At 43.0% G+C, this 17,223-nt stretch overlaps 1 protein-coding gene across 3 annotated transcripts in view; it reads right to left on the reverse strand.

Annotated features, from left to right (window-relative positions):
• LOC138753290 (zinc finger matrin-type protein 3-like) overlaps positions 1-17,223 on the reverse strand; it is a 495,498-nt gene that overhangs the window by 232 nt on the left and 478,043 nt on the right. For all 3 annotated transcript variants that reach the window (XR_011351080.1, XR_011351077.1, XM_069916120.1), the window contains one exon: positions 364-462. Coding sequence is in view for 1 of the 3 variants with exons in the window: in XM_069916120.1 (XP_069772221.1) it covers positions 364-462 (99 nt within the window). In the remaining 2 variants the exon portion in view is untranslated. The remainder of the gene's footprint in view (positions 1-363; positions 463-17,223) is intronic.

Genomic DNA, 17,223 nt, shown 5'->3' on the forward strand with positions numbered 1-17,223 from the left:
CATCACCTTCATTAAGATTCAGTACATGATTAAGATGGACTATAGTATCTGAAAAGAATGCTCTAGAACTTATTCCTTGTGATTACTTAAGAATTGATTTGACCTGTTATTTGCACTTTTATAAGTTGAATGAGAGAAACTAATCTTATCTTTAACTTCATGGAAATTTTTCAACATATAGGAGATATTACTTTTGGCTTAGCTTTAATCAACATTGAGCATTCAAACCTAGGACAGATATTCCACTCAAAGGAGACAGTTGCATATGTAATTATCGGTATCCATTCAATTATAGAGAATAATGAAGGTTTTCAGCTCAAAGTTAACGTTGTCCTACAAGAACAGGAAAAATCTTGTAATTACCTTCACTGTATGTCCCCAGATCTGCAGCAGGTGTGAGGGCAGCTAGTCTACATGCCATCCACAGAGCAGGTCTTGGATTCTTCAAATCGTCACCACCAACTAAAGAGGATTTTCAGGGATCACATACAAAAAAACTCAGCATTAAAACTTCCCACTTCAGCAATAGTTGACAGAAAGTGATCAGAATGATATATCAGCATATTTTTAAGTGTGTAGTCCATGTTCTGTGAAACATGGAACCCAATCAACAAACCAGACTGTTACTGCTGCAGGTTCACTGAAAGAAAATAAAAGTGGCATTTGAAGCCGCATACTTAGTTGTTGTAACCTAACACAGCTAACCTTGTGATTTAGCAGATTATGATAAATGCTTGAAAAAAGCTTTTCTACCTCAATTTTCTGATTGACTTAAAATGTAATTGCATAATGCTGCTTATTTCAATGCTAGTCAGTGTAAATGAACACATCATGGATGGAAATATGATAATGACCATTTCCTGAGGAACAAGAATTCCCAAGGTAAAAATATCACACGCTAGAGGAAATGCATTTAAAGCAAGGGTGTAGAGTTTAAAGAGATGTGTGAGGTAATTTTTTTTTACACACTTTGAGTGGTGGGTGTTTGGAACGGGCTGCCAGGGGAAGTGGTGGAAGTAGGGAATAGAGAGAGATGGATCACATGCATGCAGCAGAGTCTTAGAGTAATTGGGCAATGGATCCGGCGAAGACTGTTGGGCTAAAGGGCAATTCTATGCTCAATGTGATTCCTGGGAATAATAAACACTGATGTTCACAGTGGTGCACTGCACTGGGACCCCACTTGGACATTCCCATCATCTTTCATTCATCTCCCTATGGCATCAGTCTCTTCCATTTCTTGCTGCATGAAATGGCAAATACCTCAGAGTAGGGTGAGGCCAAACACAAACCTGAAGAACAACATCTCAAATTTTGCTTGGCTACATGTCATGAACATTGAGTTTTCTGAATTTAGGTAACCCTTACCCTTTGTGTTGCTCCGCTCTCACTCATTCTCTCTCCCTCTCCAATCCATTTACGTCTTCCCACTCTCTTTTCCCAACCCCCTTTCATCCCTCCCCACCATCCACCTTTGTCCACACCCCCCCATCTGGTTCTATTCAAATGCTTTTCCACAGAGTCCTCTAATTCCACCCCCCACCCCATCTTGTTCCAGCTTCCTATCAACCCTCTCTTATTTGTCTCCACTCATCACCTTCATACTTACCAGTGTGTCTCTGATACCTTCATTTATCAAACTCTAGGGTCTGGCTCGACCTTAACCCTATCCCTCTCCCTAACTGGCTCCTTTTACTTCTTCCCTTTTTCTCTCAATTTTCCTTCCCTGTCTGTTTCCACCTATCACCTCAGATTCTTCTCCCCTTGATAAAGTTGGTCCATCCTCCATGTTCTCAGGCCTGATGCAGTGTCTCAATCAATCCTTTCCCTCTACAAATACTGCCTGACTTGTTCATTCCCACCAGCAGCTTGTTTTAGTTTTGCCCTAAATTCCAACATCTGGATTCCATGTATTCTCCAATCGGCGAACAGGATTCTGAATGAAAATGTTCAGGTGGTTTTGAAGGTAATAAGGAAGTTCCAGTAATCATTCCTCAAGCAAGTTACAGGGATTGTTAAGGCACTACACAGTTAGCGATTCACCAAGCCACAACTTTGCTGTCCTTGCTCAGGATAACGGATCCTACCACTGCTTCCCTGCTGACAAGCTACACTGCTGCAGCACGTGATCATACATTCCAAAGCAGCATCATCCAGGGCCAGAGTTGATTGAAGTCATCAGTCCTTCAACCTCCTCTACAGAAAATCAGTAGCTTGCCAAGAGCTTGGCTAGACCCTTTGGGGGGATGGGGAGAGCATTGTGCTAACATAGAAAGACATATAAAGGCACATGGATTGTGGTCAATGACTGGTACACACCACAATTCTGCTCTTGATTATTTGCAACCATGATTTGTGGTCACATAGCAACAGAGAGAAGGGAGAGTGGAAACTAAGAAGGGCATAACGGAACAATACGAATTTGTGGCTTTTTTAATATCTGTTCTCATATGTGAGCGAGGTATGGTTGGTACGAGGGTCAGCATTTAATGGTCTTCCACAATTGTTATTGAAAGGGTCATGTGGAGCTGTCTTCTCAATCTCAAACAGTGTTCATAATAAAGGAGGCAGGGGAGTTTCAAGGGCACAGACATTTCTACGTCAGGATGGTATCCAGTTTGAAGGTGAACTTGTAAAAGGTAGGTTCCCCACACGAGCATTCTTGCATTTGTTGCTAAGGTCGACATGGTGAGTAGAGGCATTATGTAAATAGTACACACTGCAGACATAAATTGAAGTGCTGGATCCCACGACTGTCAGGCTGTTTGATGGGATTGTCAATCACTGGATTATTTTGCACAAGTGGGTCTAATTTCTTGTTGCCATTTTTTTGCAATGACTCAAGTGTGTTGATCTATTTGCACAGACAATCTGGCAGGGTAATCGTCAAAATAAAATTACATGAGCAATGATTTCACTAACCACCTTGCTTCATACTTGCAATTCAATTGGACATTACACAATGTTTGGAACCATGCTAATAATAATGATTTACAGTCAAAATTCCAACCCAAGGAGCATCCTTAAGACTGAGAAAAGTTATCACTATTCCATTTTCAATGTCACAAAATTTAATTAACTGAAAAAAAAACACTCCCTCACCATCTAACACCTAAAAATATATTAAAACCAAATAAGTTACTATTTTTTTGGAACTGTGATAAGTCCCAACCCACTCCAAACAAGTTTACTTTAAATATAGCAAGCAACCTGTTTGTACACTATTGACCTGAATTTGTTTTATTCACATAATCCTTAACATTGTACACAGGTAAATTTATTAAACATTTTTGTCATCCTTCAGATCGTTGGATAATGGTTCTCTCTTCTATCAAAGCTTAATTTACTTACCTTCACAAGAAACACTGAAAATAATTTTTCGGACCACCACAACTGACGTAATGATTCATCTCTGCTTTGGAAAGTGGGTGTAATTTTTCTGCCTTGAGTGATGAAGCAAGTTAAACTGCTGCTTCACAGCTCCAGGAAACTGGGTTCAACCCTGACCTCTGGCCTAGTCTGTGTGGAGATGGCATATTCCATCTGCGACCATGTGGGTTTCCTTTAGGTACTCCAATTTCCACCTATAACTGAGAGACATGCAAGCTTGGTAGTAGACTAATTGGCCACTGTAAAGTGCTGCTATTCTGCAGGAGAGTGGTAAAATCCAGAACTAGTTGACGGGAGTGTGAGTAGAACGGAATGGATTGGTTACAAAAAACACAAAATGCTGGAGAAGCTCAGCAGGTCAGAGTACTTTTTAGAGCAAAGATAAAGAACCAAAGTTTCGGGCTTGAGCCCTTCATAAAGGTATGAGCAAAATGTATGTCGGAGTCCAAACAAGATGGTGGGGAGGGCCAGGGGGAGGAGCACCATCCTAAAGACAGGATAAGGAAGGCAGGCCACACAGGCATACAGGGGGAGGGCCAATGGCTCTGTGAATGGAAAGGGAAGGGTGTGGAGAGCTGGAGGAAAGAAGACAGAGGGATGGGGAAGAGAGGGAGAATGGGGAGTGGGCTAGCAGAAACCAGAGAAGTTGATGTTATTGCCATCCAGTTGGAGAGTGCACCCAGTGCTCCCAGTGTGGCTTTCTCTACATCAGAGAAACTGAATGCAGACTGGGTGATTGTTTCACTGAGAGCCTTCACTATGACCACATCAGTGACAGGGAACTCCCAGTGGTCAACCATTTCAATTCTGCACCCCACAACATGCTCATATGCCTGTCCAAGGCCTTATGTATTGTCAAATCAAGACCATCTGTAAATTAGAGGAGTAACATCGAATTTTTCTTCTGGGCACTCTCCAACTGAGTGGCACCATGTTGACTTCTCAGGTTTCTGTTAGCCCACTCCCTGTTCTCCCCCATCCCTGTCTTCTTTCCTCCAGCTCTCAATCTCCCTTCCCTCTCCATTCACAGAGCCATCCTCCCTCCCTTATCCACCTATTACCTCTTGCCTGTCGGCCTGTGCTTTTCCCCTGCCCTCCTCACCCCCACCATCTTATACAGGCACCTGCCTACATTTTGCTAATATCTTGAAGGACTGATGCCAGAAATATTGGGGTTATGTATCTTTATCTTTGTTCTATGAAGTAGACCCACTGAGTTTCTCTAGCATTGCATTTTTACTTCAATAACAAAACATAGACTTTTGTGTTTTACTCCAGTATAGGTTGGTGTTCTTTCTTCTTTCCTTTCTTTGGCTTGGCTTCGCGGACGAAGATTTATGGAGGGGTAACGTCCACGTCAGCTGCAGGCTCGTTTGTGGCTGACAAGTCCGATGCGGGACAGACAGACATGGTTGCAGCGGTTGCAAGGGAAAATTGGTTGGTTGGGGTTGGGTGTTGGGTTTTTCCTCCTTTGTCTTTTGTCAGTGAGGTGGGCTCTGCAGTCTTCTTCAAAGGAGGTTGCTGCCTGCCGAACTGTGAGACGCCAAGATGCACGGTTTGAGGCGATATCAGCCCACTGGCGGCGGTCAGTGTGGCAGGCACCAAGAGATTTCTTTAGGCAGTCCTTGGTGTAATATTAGTGCAAATGGGTACTTCTTGGTCAACGTGGTTTTAGTGCCCTATTCCAAGCTATTGATTGGACTGCATGACAACAAATATAGAAATGTTTCCAGTACTTTTAGAATACATTTACAAAAGGTCTAAATAAGTACAATTCAGCATCTTGTAAATGTTTGCTTGCAGGTTGTAACTGTACTGATTTACCAAGGCTTACAAGCAAATAAATAATACACTCTCTCATTTCTTTCAGAACCATGTCGACTTCTTTTATTATTTTCTAGAAACAACATTGCATTCTTCAACTCCCCAAACACTACCCAAATAAACTTCTCTGACTTTCTCATTGACTCACTGCCACATGGATGATCCTGACACTCTCTCTCTCCTCCTCTCGATGAAGGTAATAACACAATTGTGACAGCCCTTCACTCCCACCCCCCCACGCAGACCTCAGCCTCTGAGCCATGCAAGCAGGTGACTACATAACGGTCTGGAGGGCTGACAGTTCAGCCCAACCTCGTACGACAGTACAAGGTAGGTGATGGATATTCGCCGGCTAGTACATGGTCCAAAACACCTAGAATGTCTGAGGTGTATTCCCTAGACAAAGTGGCATTTGCAGAATCTCAAACGTGCCGAAATGGGTAATTACTGCTGTCCTTGCGACGTCAGAAGTTTCAACTGGAATCTGATAGTAACCATATACTAAATCTATTTTTGCAAATCCATGTTGTAACACGACTAATTTCACTCAGAGACAAGCGAAGAGTACAAACACGCTTTTACTAGCTTACAATAAATGGCCGGTAGACACAGTAGCCCTCAGAACAGTGAATTCCATTTCACTGCACATGTTTACTGCGGAGGTTTGCTGAAAAGTTGTGTAAATTGGGAATATTATATAGGTCAGGCAAAGTAGAATTGTTCAGGGCATCATGATCACCACAAGGTTGCAAATTGGCAAGAGATTCTTTTGGAACCATATACAACAGTGAAGCCCAGCAGCTGTCAGATCTGTGGACTATGACTAACTTTTGCATGTGGTCAAATTCTAATTTCACAATTTTAAGATGGTTCGGGGTAATCTACGAGCTCACGCTACCACTGGAGGACCCAAGTCTCTATACGGTAGGTTACTGCATGTTTAACACCTGTGTGACAAAACAATGGGATGTTTAGGTGAGGGAAAGACTTGAGCAAGGCTTGGAAAGGCCAGGAACCAGGATGAAGGCTCGTCAGGCACCTAACAACATTGGAGGGATGACAAATTCAGCTCACTTGCAGACAAAAGCTGTGGTCCACAGCACAGCAATTTTTAAAATCCACCAACAAAGAAAAATATGACAAAAAATTCTTCCCAAATTTGCCACACTTGCAACCATTAAAACCTACCGAAAACATTACTTCAGACCGAAATTCAATGTGAGTGACCTCTGGCCATATGTTTAAATATAAGAATCAACCACAGCTGAAAGAACACATGACACATTGGGGTGTCTGCCTTCCTCCATGGTTGGAGGGACCACTGAAATCTCTGCACTGGAATCAACAAGAAATTGAACACCCAAGAGATGGTCTTTAAGGAAATGACAGTGGCCGACGTGCCCATGGGCAGCAGTTGTCCCTCCTGCCAGGCTTGATCATTTCCTGACTGCCATTTGGAGAAGTCGCAAGGTGGCTGAAAGGACCAGGTGGTAGCACCAAATCTTCGATGCTTCCAACAAATGCACCGTTCCTCACCTCTACCACATCCTCAAACACCATGTTTCCAATCAGGTTGACGAAAGGAATTCCACTGGGTGCCCAAAGCCTGGACCTGTGCCAACTCAGTTATCTTATATTGATAAGGTGCTGTTACTATCTTCGATTGATAAGGTGCCAGTGCTACCCTCGATTGATAAGATGCTGTTGCTTCACAAGGTGCAATAAGCAGTTGTTTCAGTTACTTTTTCTCCTGTTGACTGGGAGAAGAAGCCAATCCTTCTATCTTCAATGCAGAGGTCATGGACATAACAATATTGGCATGGTCTGCCAATTGATCGAGGATGGACATTTGAAAGACACTCACCAAATGCTCTTCAACATGATGAGGTAAATATCGAAGGAAACCTTTTCCAAAAATCGCCTTCGACAGGGTTTATTCCAGCCAACCTGCACCACCTCCTCAACATCTGTGACAGTTGCCTATCACCTAGCCTGTCATCAGCTAGTAATTGGGCAACACGAGTCTCCCTAGATGGCTGAGAATGCTGCAGAATAGATACCTTAAGCATGTCATATGGGAGATTACTATACTAAGGTATCCTCCACTTCACAGACAATTTGCTCTGGAAGACACTCCACAGGTAAACCATATTTCGTCTTCTGACTCGTCACACTAAGGGCAGAGAAGCATTCTTCGAGGAACATAAACCACGCTGGTGCATTATTAATGAAAAGGGGGGAATCTTTCGTTTGACCTCCCCAACTGCTCCTGGTTTATCCTAATCGCTATCCATTTTAAATTAAAAGGTACTGTGAACTCACAGGGTCACCGCTTGCAATGCCACTGATTTATCACAGCTTACAAACAAAGAATACACTCACTCGTTTCTTTCAGTGCACCATGATGTCGACCTTCTTTTATTGCTCACTAGACACAACATTGCATTCTCAAGTCCCCAAACACCACCCAGCTAAACTCTCAGTGGCTCACTGCCACACGGGTGATCCAGAGACTCTCACTCTCCTCCTCCCAACAAAGACAAGTGTACAACCGTGACAAGGTGATGAACTCCTCTGCTTTGTGCCTACTAATCCTCCATCTGCTGGATTTGGCAGATGAAGCGCTGTGAGCAAACCTTTTGGTCTTCTGCCCTACCTTACTTCCAAATGCCAAACCAAATCTCAAGAAACAGAACATTCCCAATTGGACCTATGACATTTGAGACTTACTTAGTATTCAAAGTAGCAATTTCAGAGATCCACCAATCAAATCCAAACATTTTTTTCTCTCTTATATGCGGTTTCAAATTATTTCTGTATCAATTTGTTCCAAATACCATTTTTAAGGAATTGCTCCCTTGACAATTTCACTCTGCACCCGAACACAGAGATTTCCTGTTCTCTCTGCCCTCCCCTCTATGCAATGTTAAACACAATCACCTTCTCACTTTCCCACTTCTGAAGCAGGGCCTTTGCCACTGTTTCTCTTCCATGCTCAGCACTTATGGCAACATGAATTTTTGTTTTGAATATCCAACATCTGCAGGTTTATGGTCCATGGTCCAAGTAAACATATTTTCGAACTCCATTGAACATCCAATTTCATGCCAACAGTTGTCAGTTTTATGGAAAAGAATGAACTGTGTCAAAGCCCTGACAGCTGAACAAACTGCCTGATTCAGCCACCTTCCATTATTGTTGTCAACATCCTGAATAGCCTGATTAATATCAGCACATTGAAAACCACAATTAAAATCATACGCCAACATTACTGAACAAAAGAGACCACTATAGTTAGAAATAGTTGTTCATGAGTGTATCATCTGTACCTGAGACGTTGGTACATCACTGCCTCACAACATCAGAGACCAGGATTCAATCCTGAACGCAAATGCTCTCCATGTGTAATTTGCCTGTTCTCTCTCACTCTGACGGTGTGCTTTTCTCTTACATGCCAAAGTTGTTCAGATTTGTTCTTTAACTGGCCCCTTTACATTGCCACTAGTGTGAAGGAGAGTTGTAGAATCCGGTGAGAAATGAAGAGAGTATAGTGTGAATTTTAAAAATGGGATTAATGTCTGATTAGTGTAAAATGGGCAATGAGGACTTTAAGAACAGAAGGGCCTGTTTTGGTTATGCATACTTCTATAAGGTTATGGAACTGTAATATACCAGGATAAAATTTATCACTTCAATCTTTTAGTAAGCACATTATTGGTTTAAAAGAAGAGCAATTTAGGTAAATTACACGATCTATTCCAGAATCTAGATACAACATCTGGACTGCCTCTTACTCAAGGAAGAGGAACCCCCAACTGCTCGACTGGTGTGAGACATCTCTAAAATGACAGATACTGGAAAATCTGAAATAAAAACAAAAAAAATGATCTGGAAACACTCAGCAGGCCAGGCAACATTTGTGGAAGGTCCGGGACCCTTCATCTGAATTGGGAAAAAGAGGAAACACATTAGCTGCAGGTAGCAGACAGCATAGGGTATGAATGGGTTAATCAAAGGGAGTATCACTGATAAGGTGAGGCCACATGATTCATTGGAACAGTCCTGATGAGAGTAAATTTCCTTGCCAAAGAGATGTGTTGCAAATGGTTAGGCTGTGGGACACTCAGCAAGTCAAACTATGCAAAAAAAAATGTAACTGAGTCAAAATTGCAGCAGGAAAAACCAGAGTTGTTAGAAACAGAGAGGAAGAGTGAGTTACTGGTACGTCAAGTTGGAGAAATTGAGTTTGGAAGGTTCTATCATTCTCATATTTCTAGTGAATAAATATACACATTTTATTAATTTTGTTGACTTGATGGGATAATGACTTGTTCTGGTAAAAGGCACTTAATACTGCATTTTATTTTTTTTAAAAAAGCTTGAACTTATATAGTGCCTTTAATTTCCACAACATGTCTTCAAACAGAACAGGCAATGAAGAGTATGGCAAAGAACAAAGTACAGTGTCAGGGGATAATGCCTCAGCTTAAAGAGAAACAAGTTTATGGAATAAACCCACACCAGTGACATTACTTTATTCTTTAAATGTATTGTAACCTTTATATTAATTCACGAGAAAGCAGGTTGAAAATTAAAATGTCCAAAAATTGAGCAAAATACAGTGGCAAAATAATTCTATAACTCCAAACTTTCACGGAAGCTTAGTACAGAACAATAAAGGTATATGGCATCAGAGTGCAGATGAGTCAAGTTAAAATAAACAATTTTGAAGAATTACTTGTGAAGAATTACAAACACAATGAATGAAAGTTTCCATATATAGTCTGTGGAGGCATAATTATAAAGCTCCAGCAATTCAGGAAAGCTTAATTGTGAACCCTCTACTAATGCAGAGCAGAAGAAACCATGTTACCATTGGTCAGCGAATCAACTGAAAGGACAATTGCACACTTTGGGCGGCCTGATCTATTTTGCCTCCACCAACTTTTGCCAATCATGTTTTCTTTTATTAAAATTTCAAAATATTTACCCTCTGCACTTAGTCATGAAATTTCAGGGCCTAGTTCAAATGTAATCCTTTATAAATTGTTAACATATAACTTTCAGCTTCACTGTCTGAAATGCCCTCTTACAATGAGATCAGATATGGAAGTTCATCACTGTCTTGGGTAAACTTGTACCTCTCATTTTGTTCGTTTTAGATTGGTTACAGTGTTTGAGCTACCGAAAGAAAATAGACACACACACTGAGAGCAGTTCAGTATATACAAGGCATTATTACTAAATCTAAAGCTGAATTCACACTACAATATGCAAGCCCTTCCCAATTATACTTATCAACGCCTGGACTGGTCCCAACTGTCGAAGCGAGGCAACGACTGCACACTTGTAGTAGGTTGTCGGGGCGCCGGTAGCAGCTTCTCCACCTCCCTCGGGGACGTTAGCTGGACTCTTGAAGTTCTTCTTGCTGAGAGATGTTGCCACCTCTTGGAGAGTCTCAAACTTCAGCAGTGGGACCATGGTTTATATTACCAAAAGTTGTTTACTTCAGATCTTATCTCTTTGAACAAATGATTTAATTATCTTCAAGGTTTCGTCTCCTGACAGTCTGCGACCAACAAAAGACCACTGCATCTCTGGGCCTCATGGTGGAAGTTGGATAATGTCTACTGATTCATATGCATCCCTGGGCCCCATAGTGTAAATTAGATAATGTCTTCTTTCAACTGCATCCTGGGCCTCATGGTGTAAATTTAGGTGTGTCTAAAAAACAAGCAGGTTCTCAGCCTTGCAGAAGCAAAGGCTGCAAAAGTTAATAAAAAAACAGTTTAAATCTTCCATTACAATCACACATATTTCAGCAATTCCTCTGAAGGAATCCTCAGACTGGATTAGGCTTGATGCACTTCAAAGAGTGCTGCTGAACGTTACAATATACCTTACAATTTCATTAACAAAAATAACTGCCTGCTTTTGCGGAATTCAATCAATTTCAATTTTTTTGTTAATTTGATTTTACAACTATTAGAAAGATGAATTGTATAGGACAACTTACATACAGGTCAATCCCATAACCTCCCCCTAAAATATTGATTTTGAGTGATACCCTTTGTATAAGACGACCTAAAAATCTGGCACTGACTGTTGACTAGTGGATACAGTTTTTTTTAAAAATCACATTTTAAAAACATATTATCATTGAAAAGTTTAAATTTTATTTGGATATTTAAAGCCTGTGCACAGCCGACAGCAGTTGGTCCTGAAAGATGGAATGCGAGGAAAAGCACTGAGACTTCGCAAATAACTAACGGGCCATTCACAAGATTGCATTGGAGCTGGCAGGAAGATAGATGGTGATGGTGTTGAACCTTCATCGTCAAGGTAAGAATTTTAGACATCATGATTTTAAGGTGAAGTTTTTAAGTTCCGCCAATTTTCCTATACAACGGCATATACAGTAAATGTTGTCGCCTTTTAGTTTATGTCTAACTTTATTCTGCAGAAGATCCATTTCCTACACTGTATTCCTCAAAATATAAAACTCCACATCAATTCATTCTGTTTTCAGAAAACTGTTTCACATATGTAAACATTCCCTCTCACTGGTTCTTCTGCAGAATTTCCTCACAGTCAATAATTTGCCTTTGTTTTATTTAATCTCCACAATTTCTAATTCTGCAAGAAACTAACGAAAAGCACTGTTTATTTTGCCAGGAAAATATGAATTGTAAGTTGAGATATTGCAGATTTTTCCAAAAAGATTGTTTTAAATGGCATTAAAGATTATTTTTTCTAATTAAAGGTAGAAACTTCAACTGTGCTGAGAAGGGTTGTAAACTTTTTGCACGACAAATTCCTCATGCATTTTTTTTAAAAATGAAGAGAATCTATATATTTTCAAATATCTCTGTAGTGAACTGGGATTCACTAGAAGTGTCCTATACTAATGATTGGTCCCGCCTCCCAGCTCCTCCCCTGGCGGCCCGTATATAACCCTGGTTTCCTGCCTAAACCCAGAACCCCTCTGAAGCCTGTTCGAGAACCCTACCTGTGTAGAAGGCTAATAAAAGTGTTAGTTCTCCCTCTAATCGAGTGTGAGCTTTTATCTACGCTATAATTTTATTAGCTTACAAACAAGGATAAATGTGTTACTCAAGTCCAGTATGCTGTTAATAGATCCCCAGTCGCCCGACGCAGCTGAGGAGTTCGTATATTGACTAAACTGCTTCCAGGCTTAACTGAACGTGACCAGGGATATCTTCCACACAGACAAGCTCTGGAAGTCGGCGCACATCTCAAGGGTGGGGATGAAGGGGTACGCAGTCGTCCGAGAGTGCCTGACATACGAGGCACTGAAGGCCCGCTAATGAAGTCCTAGCGAGGCATCGGCTCACCCTATGCCGCCAATGGCCCAGAGAATCGATTAACGACTACCTGATTGATCTACAGACGCTGGCTAGGAAGTGCAGATATGAGGCTGCTTCTGGCTGCGTCCGGGAAGATGTACAGATCCTTGACACCCTAGTTGCAGGGGTCCACTCGAGGTACATGAGGCAGAGACTGCTCAAGTCGTAAAGGAATGACCTCGCTAGCCACGTCAAGCTGGCCAAATCACTGGAACAGGCCAGTCTCGAGAACGATGACCGTGAGGCCAGCGAACTCACGCTCTTGGGTGAGTACCTCCAAGGACTGGCCGCTCCTGCTAAAGTGGCCCCCAATCTAAAGGCTGGGAGTGCTTTTTCTGCGGCAAGGGACAGCACCCACGTGCCCGATGACCGGCCATAGATTCGGCATGCTCCAGCTGTGGGAAGAAGGGATATTGGGCGAGAGTTTGCTGCGCAAATGGAGGTCCAGGTAAGACAACAGCCTATAGGGCTCCTGAATCCAATTCCAGCCCCAAGCCAATGGCCCCAGACATACCCGAGATCACCTGCTGTGCAACCCACCGCCTACAGAAACGGCACGCAAAGGCTCGGTGGCCATCTTGCAGTGGCCCAACTTTAAATTCAGCACTATCATCTTCACCAGAGGAGGAAGGAGATCAGCCATCTTGCCACGCCACAAGGTCCGCAACATCTTACCAGCACAGGTCGACTCAGGACGGAGGGGGCCACTCGAGGGAAAAACACATCTCCGGCAACCTGACATTGCTGGTCCTCGACCAGAACAGACCTCACCAGCTCAGCAACTCAATGGTGATGGTGAAAGGAAACGGACATTTGACCAAGTGCCTGATTGACAAAGGCTCCACAGAAAGTTTTATAGACTCACGGATTGTGCAAAAATATAACTTAAAAATGTATCCCTCAAATTACTGAATCTTCCTAGCATCCAAGTCCCATTCAGCGTGGATACAGAAACATTGTATAGTTCATCTGTCATTTATAGGGGGGAATTTTGTAAATTTTGCATGTGCATTTTAGATGAATTGTGTGCTCCAGTATTGTTGGGTCTGGACTTCCTGTGTCACCTTAAAAGCATGACCTTGGAGTTTTCTGGTCCCTTTCCCTCGGTAATGGTTCGGAACGGAGGGCTCACAAAACCAGAACCCACTTGCAGCCTCTCCATGCTGAACATCGACCCCCACCCCCCCCCATTTCCATACCTGTAAGCCAATAGCCACCAAGAGCAGGAGGTACAGCACAGCAGAAATGGAGTTTATAAAGACGGAGACCCAGCGCTTGCTGGAGGAGGGGATCATCGAACACAGACCAGCCCATAGAGAGCGCAAGTGGTGGTAGTAAAGAGGGAAAACAAGTCCAGGTTAGTGATTGACTATAGCCAAACAATTAACAGATACACACTCCTGGACGCATAGCCCCTCCCTCATATTTCGGACATGGTGAATGATATCGCGCAGTATTGAGTCTATTCGACACCTCAACCTGAAAACTGCCTATCACCAGCTGCCAATCCATTCTGAGGACTACCTCTACACAGCATTTGAGGTTGACTCTATCAGTTCCGGAGGGTCCCTTTTGTTATTACCAATGGGGTGACTATTTTCCAGCGGCAGAGGCACAGAATGATGGAAGAGTACGGGTTGAAGACTACCTTCCCCTACCTTGACAATGTCACCATCTGTGGCCACACCATGGAAGACCATGATGCCAATCTTCAGAGTTTTCTCCACATGATGAGAGCCCTGAATCTCACCAACAATTCTAACAAATGTGTATTCAGGATTACACGACTGGCTATCCTTGGCTACGTGGTGGAGAAAGGCATCATTGGCCCCGACCCTGATTGAATGCACCCCTTGCTAGAGCTTCCCATCCCCAGAACCACAAAGGTTTTGAGGAGATGCCTAAGGTTTTTCTCATATTACGCCCAGTGGGACCCTCAATATGCTGCCAAGGTTCATCTCCTCTTAAAGGCCACCACTTTCCCCCTTTTGGCCGAAGCCCAGATGGCTTTTAGTTACCTCTGAAGTTACATTGAGAAAGCCGCCATGCAGAAAGTGACACTTTGGAAGTAGCCTTGGCTGCTACTCTTAATCAGGCGGACGCTTCAAAGCCACATGCTCTGGAACCCGTCTGTGGAAAAGGAGGCTCAGGACATTGTAGAAGCCATAAGGCACTGGAGGCACACCTGGCTGGTAGAAGATTTACTCTCCTCGTGGACCAATGCTTTGTCGCATTCATGTTCAGCAATGCCAAGAGGGGAAAAATCAAGAATGACAAAATTGCTAGGTAGAGGATTGAACTCTCCACCTATAATTTCAACATCACCTACCGGCAAGGGGCCATTTGTCTAAGTACCCTTCCATCCCAGGTGGACTACACACACCAGTCAACTGCGGACCACACACAATGAGCTCTGCCATCCAGGGGTCACCCACATGGCTCATTGTTAAATCCCGCAATTTGACTTACTCAATAGAAGACATCAGGGAAATGACCAGGTCAGGCTAGGTCTGTGCTGCAAACCGCACTTTTTTTTGCTCCACGGAAGAGCACCTGATTAAATCATCTAGGCCCTTCAAATGGCTCAGCGTTGATTTTAGGGGACCTCTCCCCCCCATAAATAGGAACACCTACTTTTTCTCAGTCATTGATGAGTACTCCCGCTTCTCGTTTTTCCATCCTGTACCCAGTCAAGTCCGCCTCATTTGTTATGAAGGCCATAAACTCTATTTTCACCCTGTTCAGGTATCCTAGCTATATTCATAGCGATTGGGGCTCAGCCTTCATGAGCGACGAGCTGCGTCATTACCTGCTGGTGAGGGGCATTGCATCCAGTTACCAGGTTGAAAACGAGAACGCCACAATTTGTAAGGCTGTCAAACTTGCCCTGAAGCAAAAAGGCCTTCCAGACCCACGCTGGCAGGATGTCCTCCCCATCGCGCTCCACTCAATTCAGTCACTACTTTGCACTGCAACCAATGCTATTCCTCATGAACTCATATTTACATTCAACAGAAGTTGACATCAGGGACTACACTCCCAGCCTGGCTCACTAGTCCTGGTCCGGTCCTTCTCAAGAAGCACGTGAGGAGAAGCAAGACTGACCCCCTGGTGGAAAGGGTGAAATTGTGCCATGCCAACCCCACGTACACCTACGTGGAGTACCTGGATGGCAGGGAGGACACCATCTCCATCAGGGAGCTGGTACCCGCCGGAACGGAGGGCCTCAGATACCCCACGAGCTACCAAGCTCTTTTCCCCCACCCCCGCCCAGGACCTCAGGGAACGCCATTCAGGAGGAAAGTGAAACCCCCCCTCTATCGATGACCCAGAGCCCCAGCTCAGTACCCTTCCATCCCAGGTGGACCAGGAGACTTAAGGAGCCCAAGGCCCTGGTACTAAGGCGCTCCACCAGGATCTCCAGACCCCCGGACCGCCTGAATCTGTAAATAATATTGTAAATATTTCTCTTCTGTGCCTATTACTGGCTTCTGATCCTTGTTCTCTTCATCCACAGACCCTTAATTTTGAAGGAAGGGTTGAATGTTGTGAACTGGTATTCACTAAATGTGCCCTGTACTGACAACTGCCCCCCGCCCCCCCCCCCAGCTCTTCCCTTTGGGGCCCATATATAACTCTGGTTTCCCGCCTAAACCCTACCTGTGTTGTAAGCTAATAAAAGCATTTGTTTTCCCTCCAGTCGAGTGTGAGCTTTTCTCTATACGACAATCTCCACATGAATGATTTGGACCTTCAAAGAATAAAAATGTTGAATTTTTATTTCACAAGACTATTAATCACTTCCAGATACATTTGAAACCCATTAAAGATTGGTCTCAAACATATTACATAGCAAAATTTTATGCTAACACCAAATATTTGACTGACAAAATGTTTGTCATTAGACAAAAGGTAAAATAAAAGCTCACTACTGTATTTGCAAAAAGTCAAATATTTTCTCTTTCAATCTACTCATGTGAGAAAATGCTGATCAATACCTAAATTCCCTTAAATATGCTTGATATCAAGTGGGGATTAAGTTGGATAGCCTTGAAAAGAATGGATGATTGGTGCTGTATATCGGCAATATGTGTGGACCAAGTAAGTGTTGATGTGTTGCTATATAATTTAGGAACCAATTTAAGAGTATGATTGGTATGTAGTGAGAGTTATTGGACATGAATAGTGAGCAGCCAAGTCAGAAGAGGAGCATAACTGTCTGACAGAGTGTGATATTGTCCCGGACCTCTGCAGACAAGAATTTTAATGGAGGATCTTCAGAAAGTGGCTGATATTGTTTTGATGGTCTTCTTGTCAGGTTGTATGAAGTGTTAAAGAGCATGAAAGAATCCAAGTACTCAGGGGTCTTTACTTGTTGCCCACCATTTCCAGCATTTAAACAATGCACATATCAATTGTACGCTTGAAGAAACAAAGTGCAGGACCTCGTGTCTAACATTATGGCTTCTATTGTAGCATTAGTAGTGTTAGGTCTGCTTTGTTCATGAATGAGTGAGTCAGACACCAGACTGAGTCGAAATCAAGGTTCTTTGTTCTTTATTACCAGATTGTAACACTTGCAACTAGCAGTGTTAGTTGGAGAAGGCGCATTCTGCCGTTATCAGCAAGTGGTGTTTTTTAT

This window comes from Narcine bancroftii, chromosome 1 (assembly GCF_036971445.1).
Source record: "Narcine bancroftii isolate sNarBan1 chromosome 1, sNarBan1.hap1, whole genome shotgun sequence".
NCBI classification, from domain to species: domain Eukaryota; kingdom Metazoa; phylum Chordata; class Chondrichthyes; order Torpediniformes; family Narcinidae; genus Narcine; species Narcine bancroftii.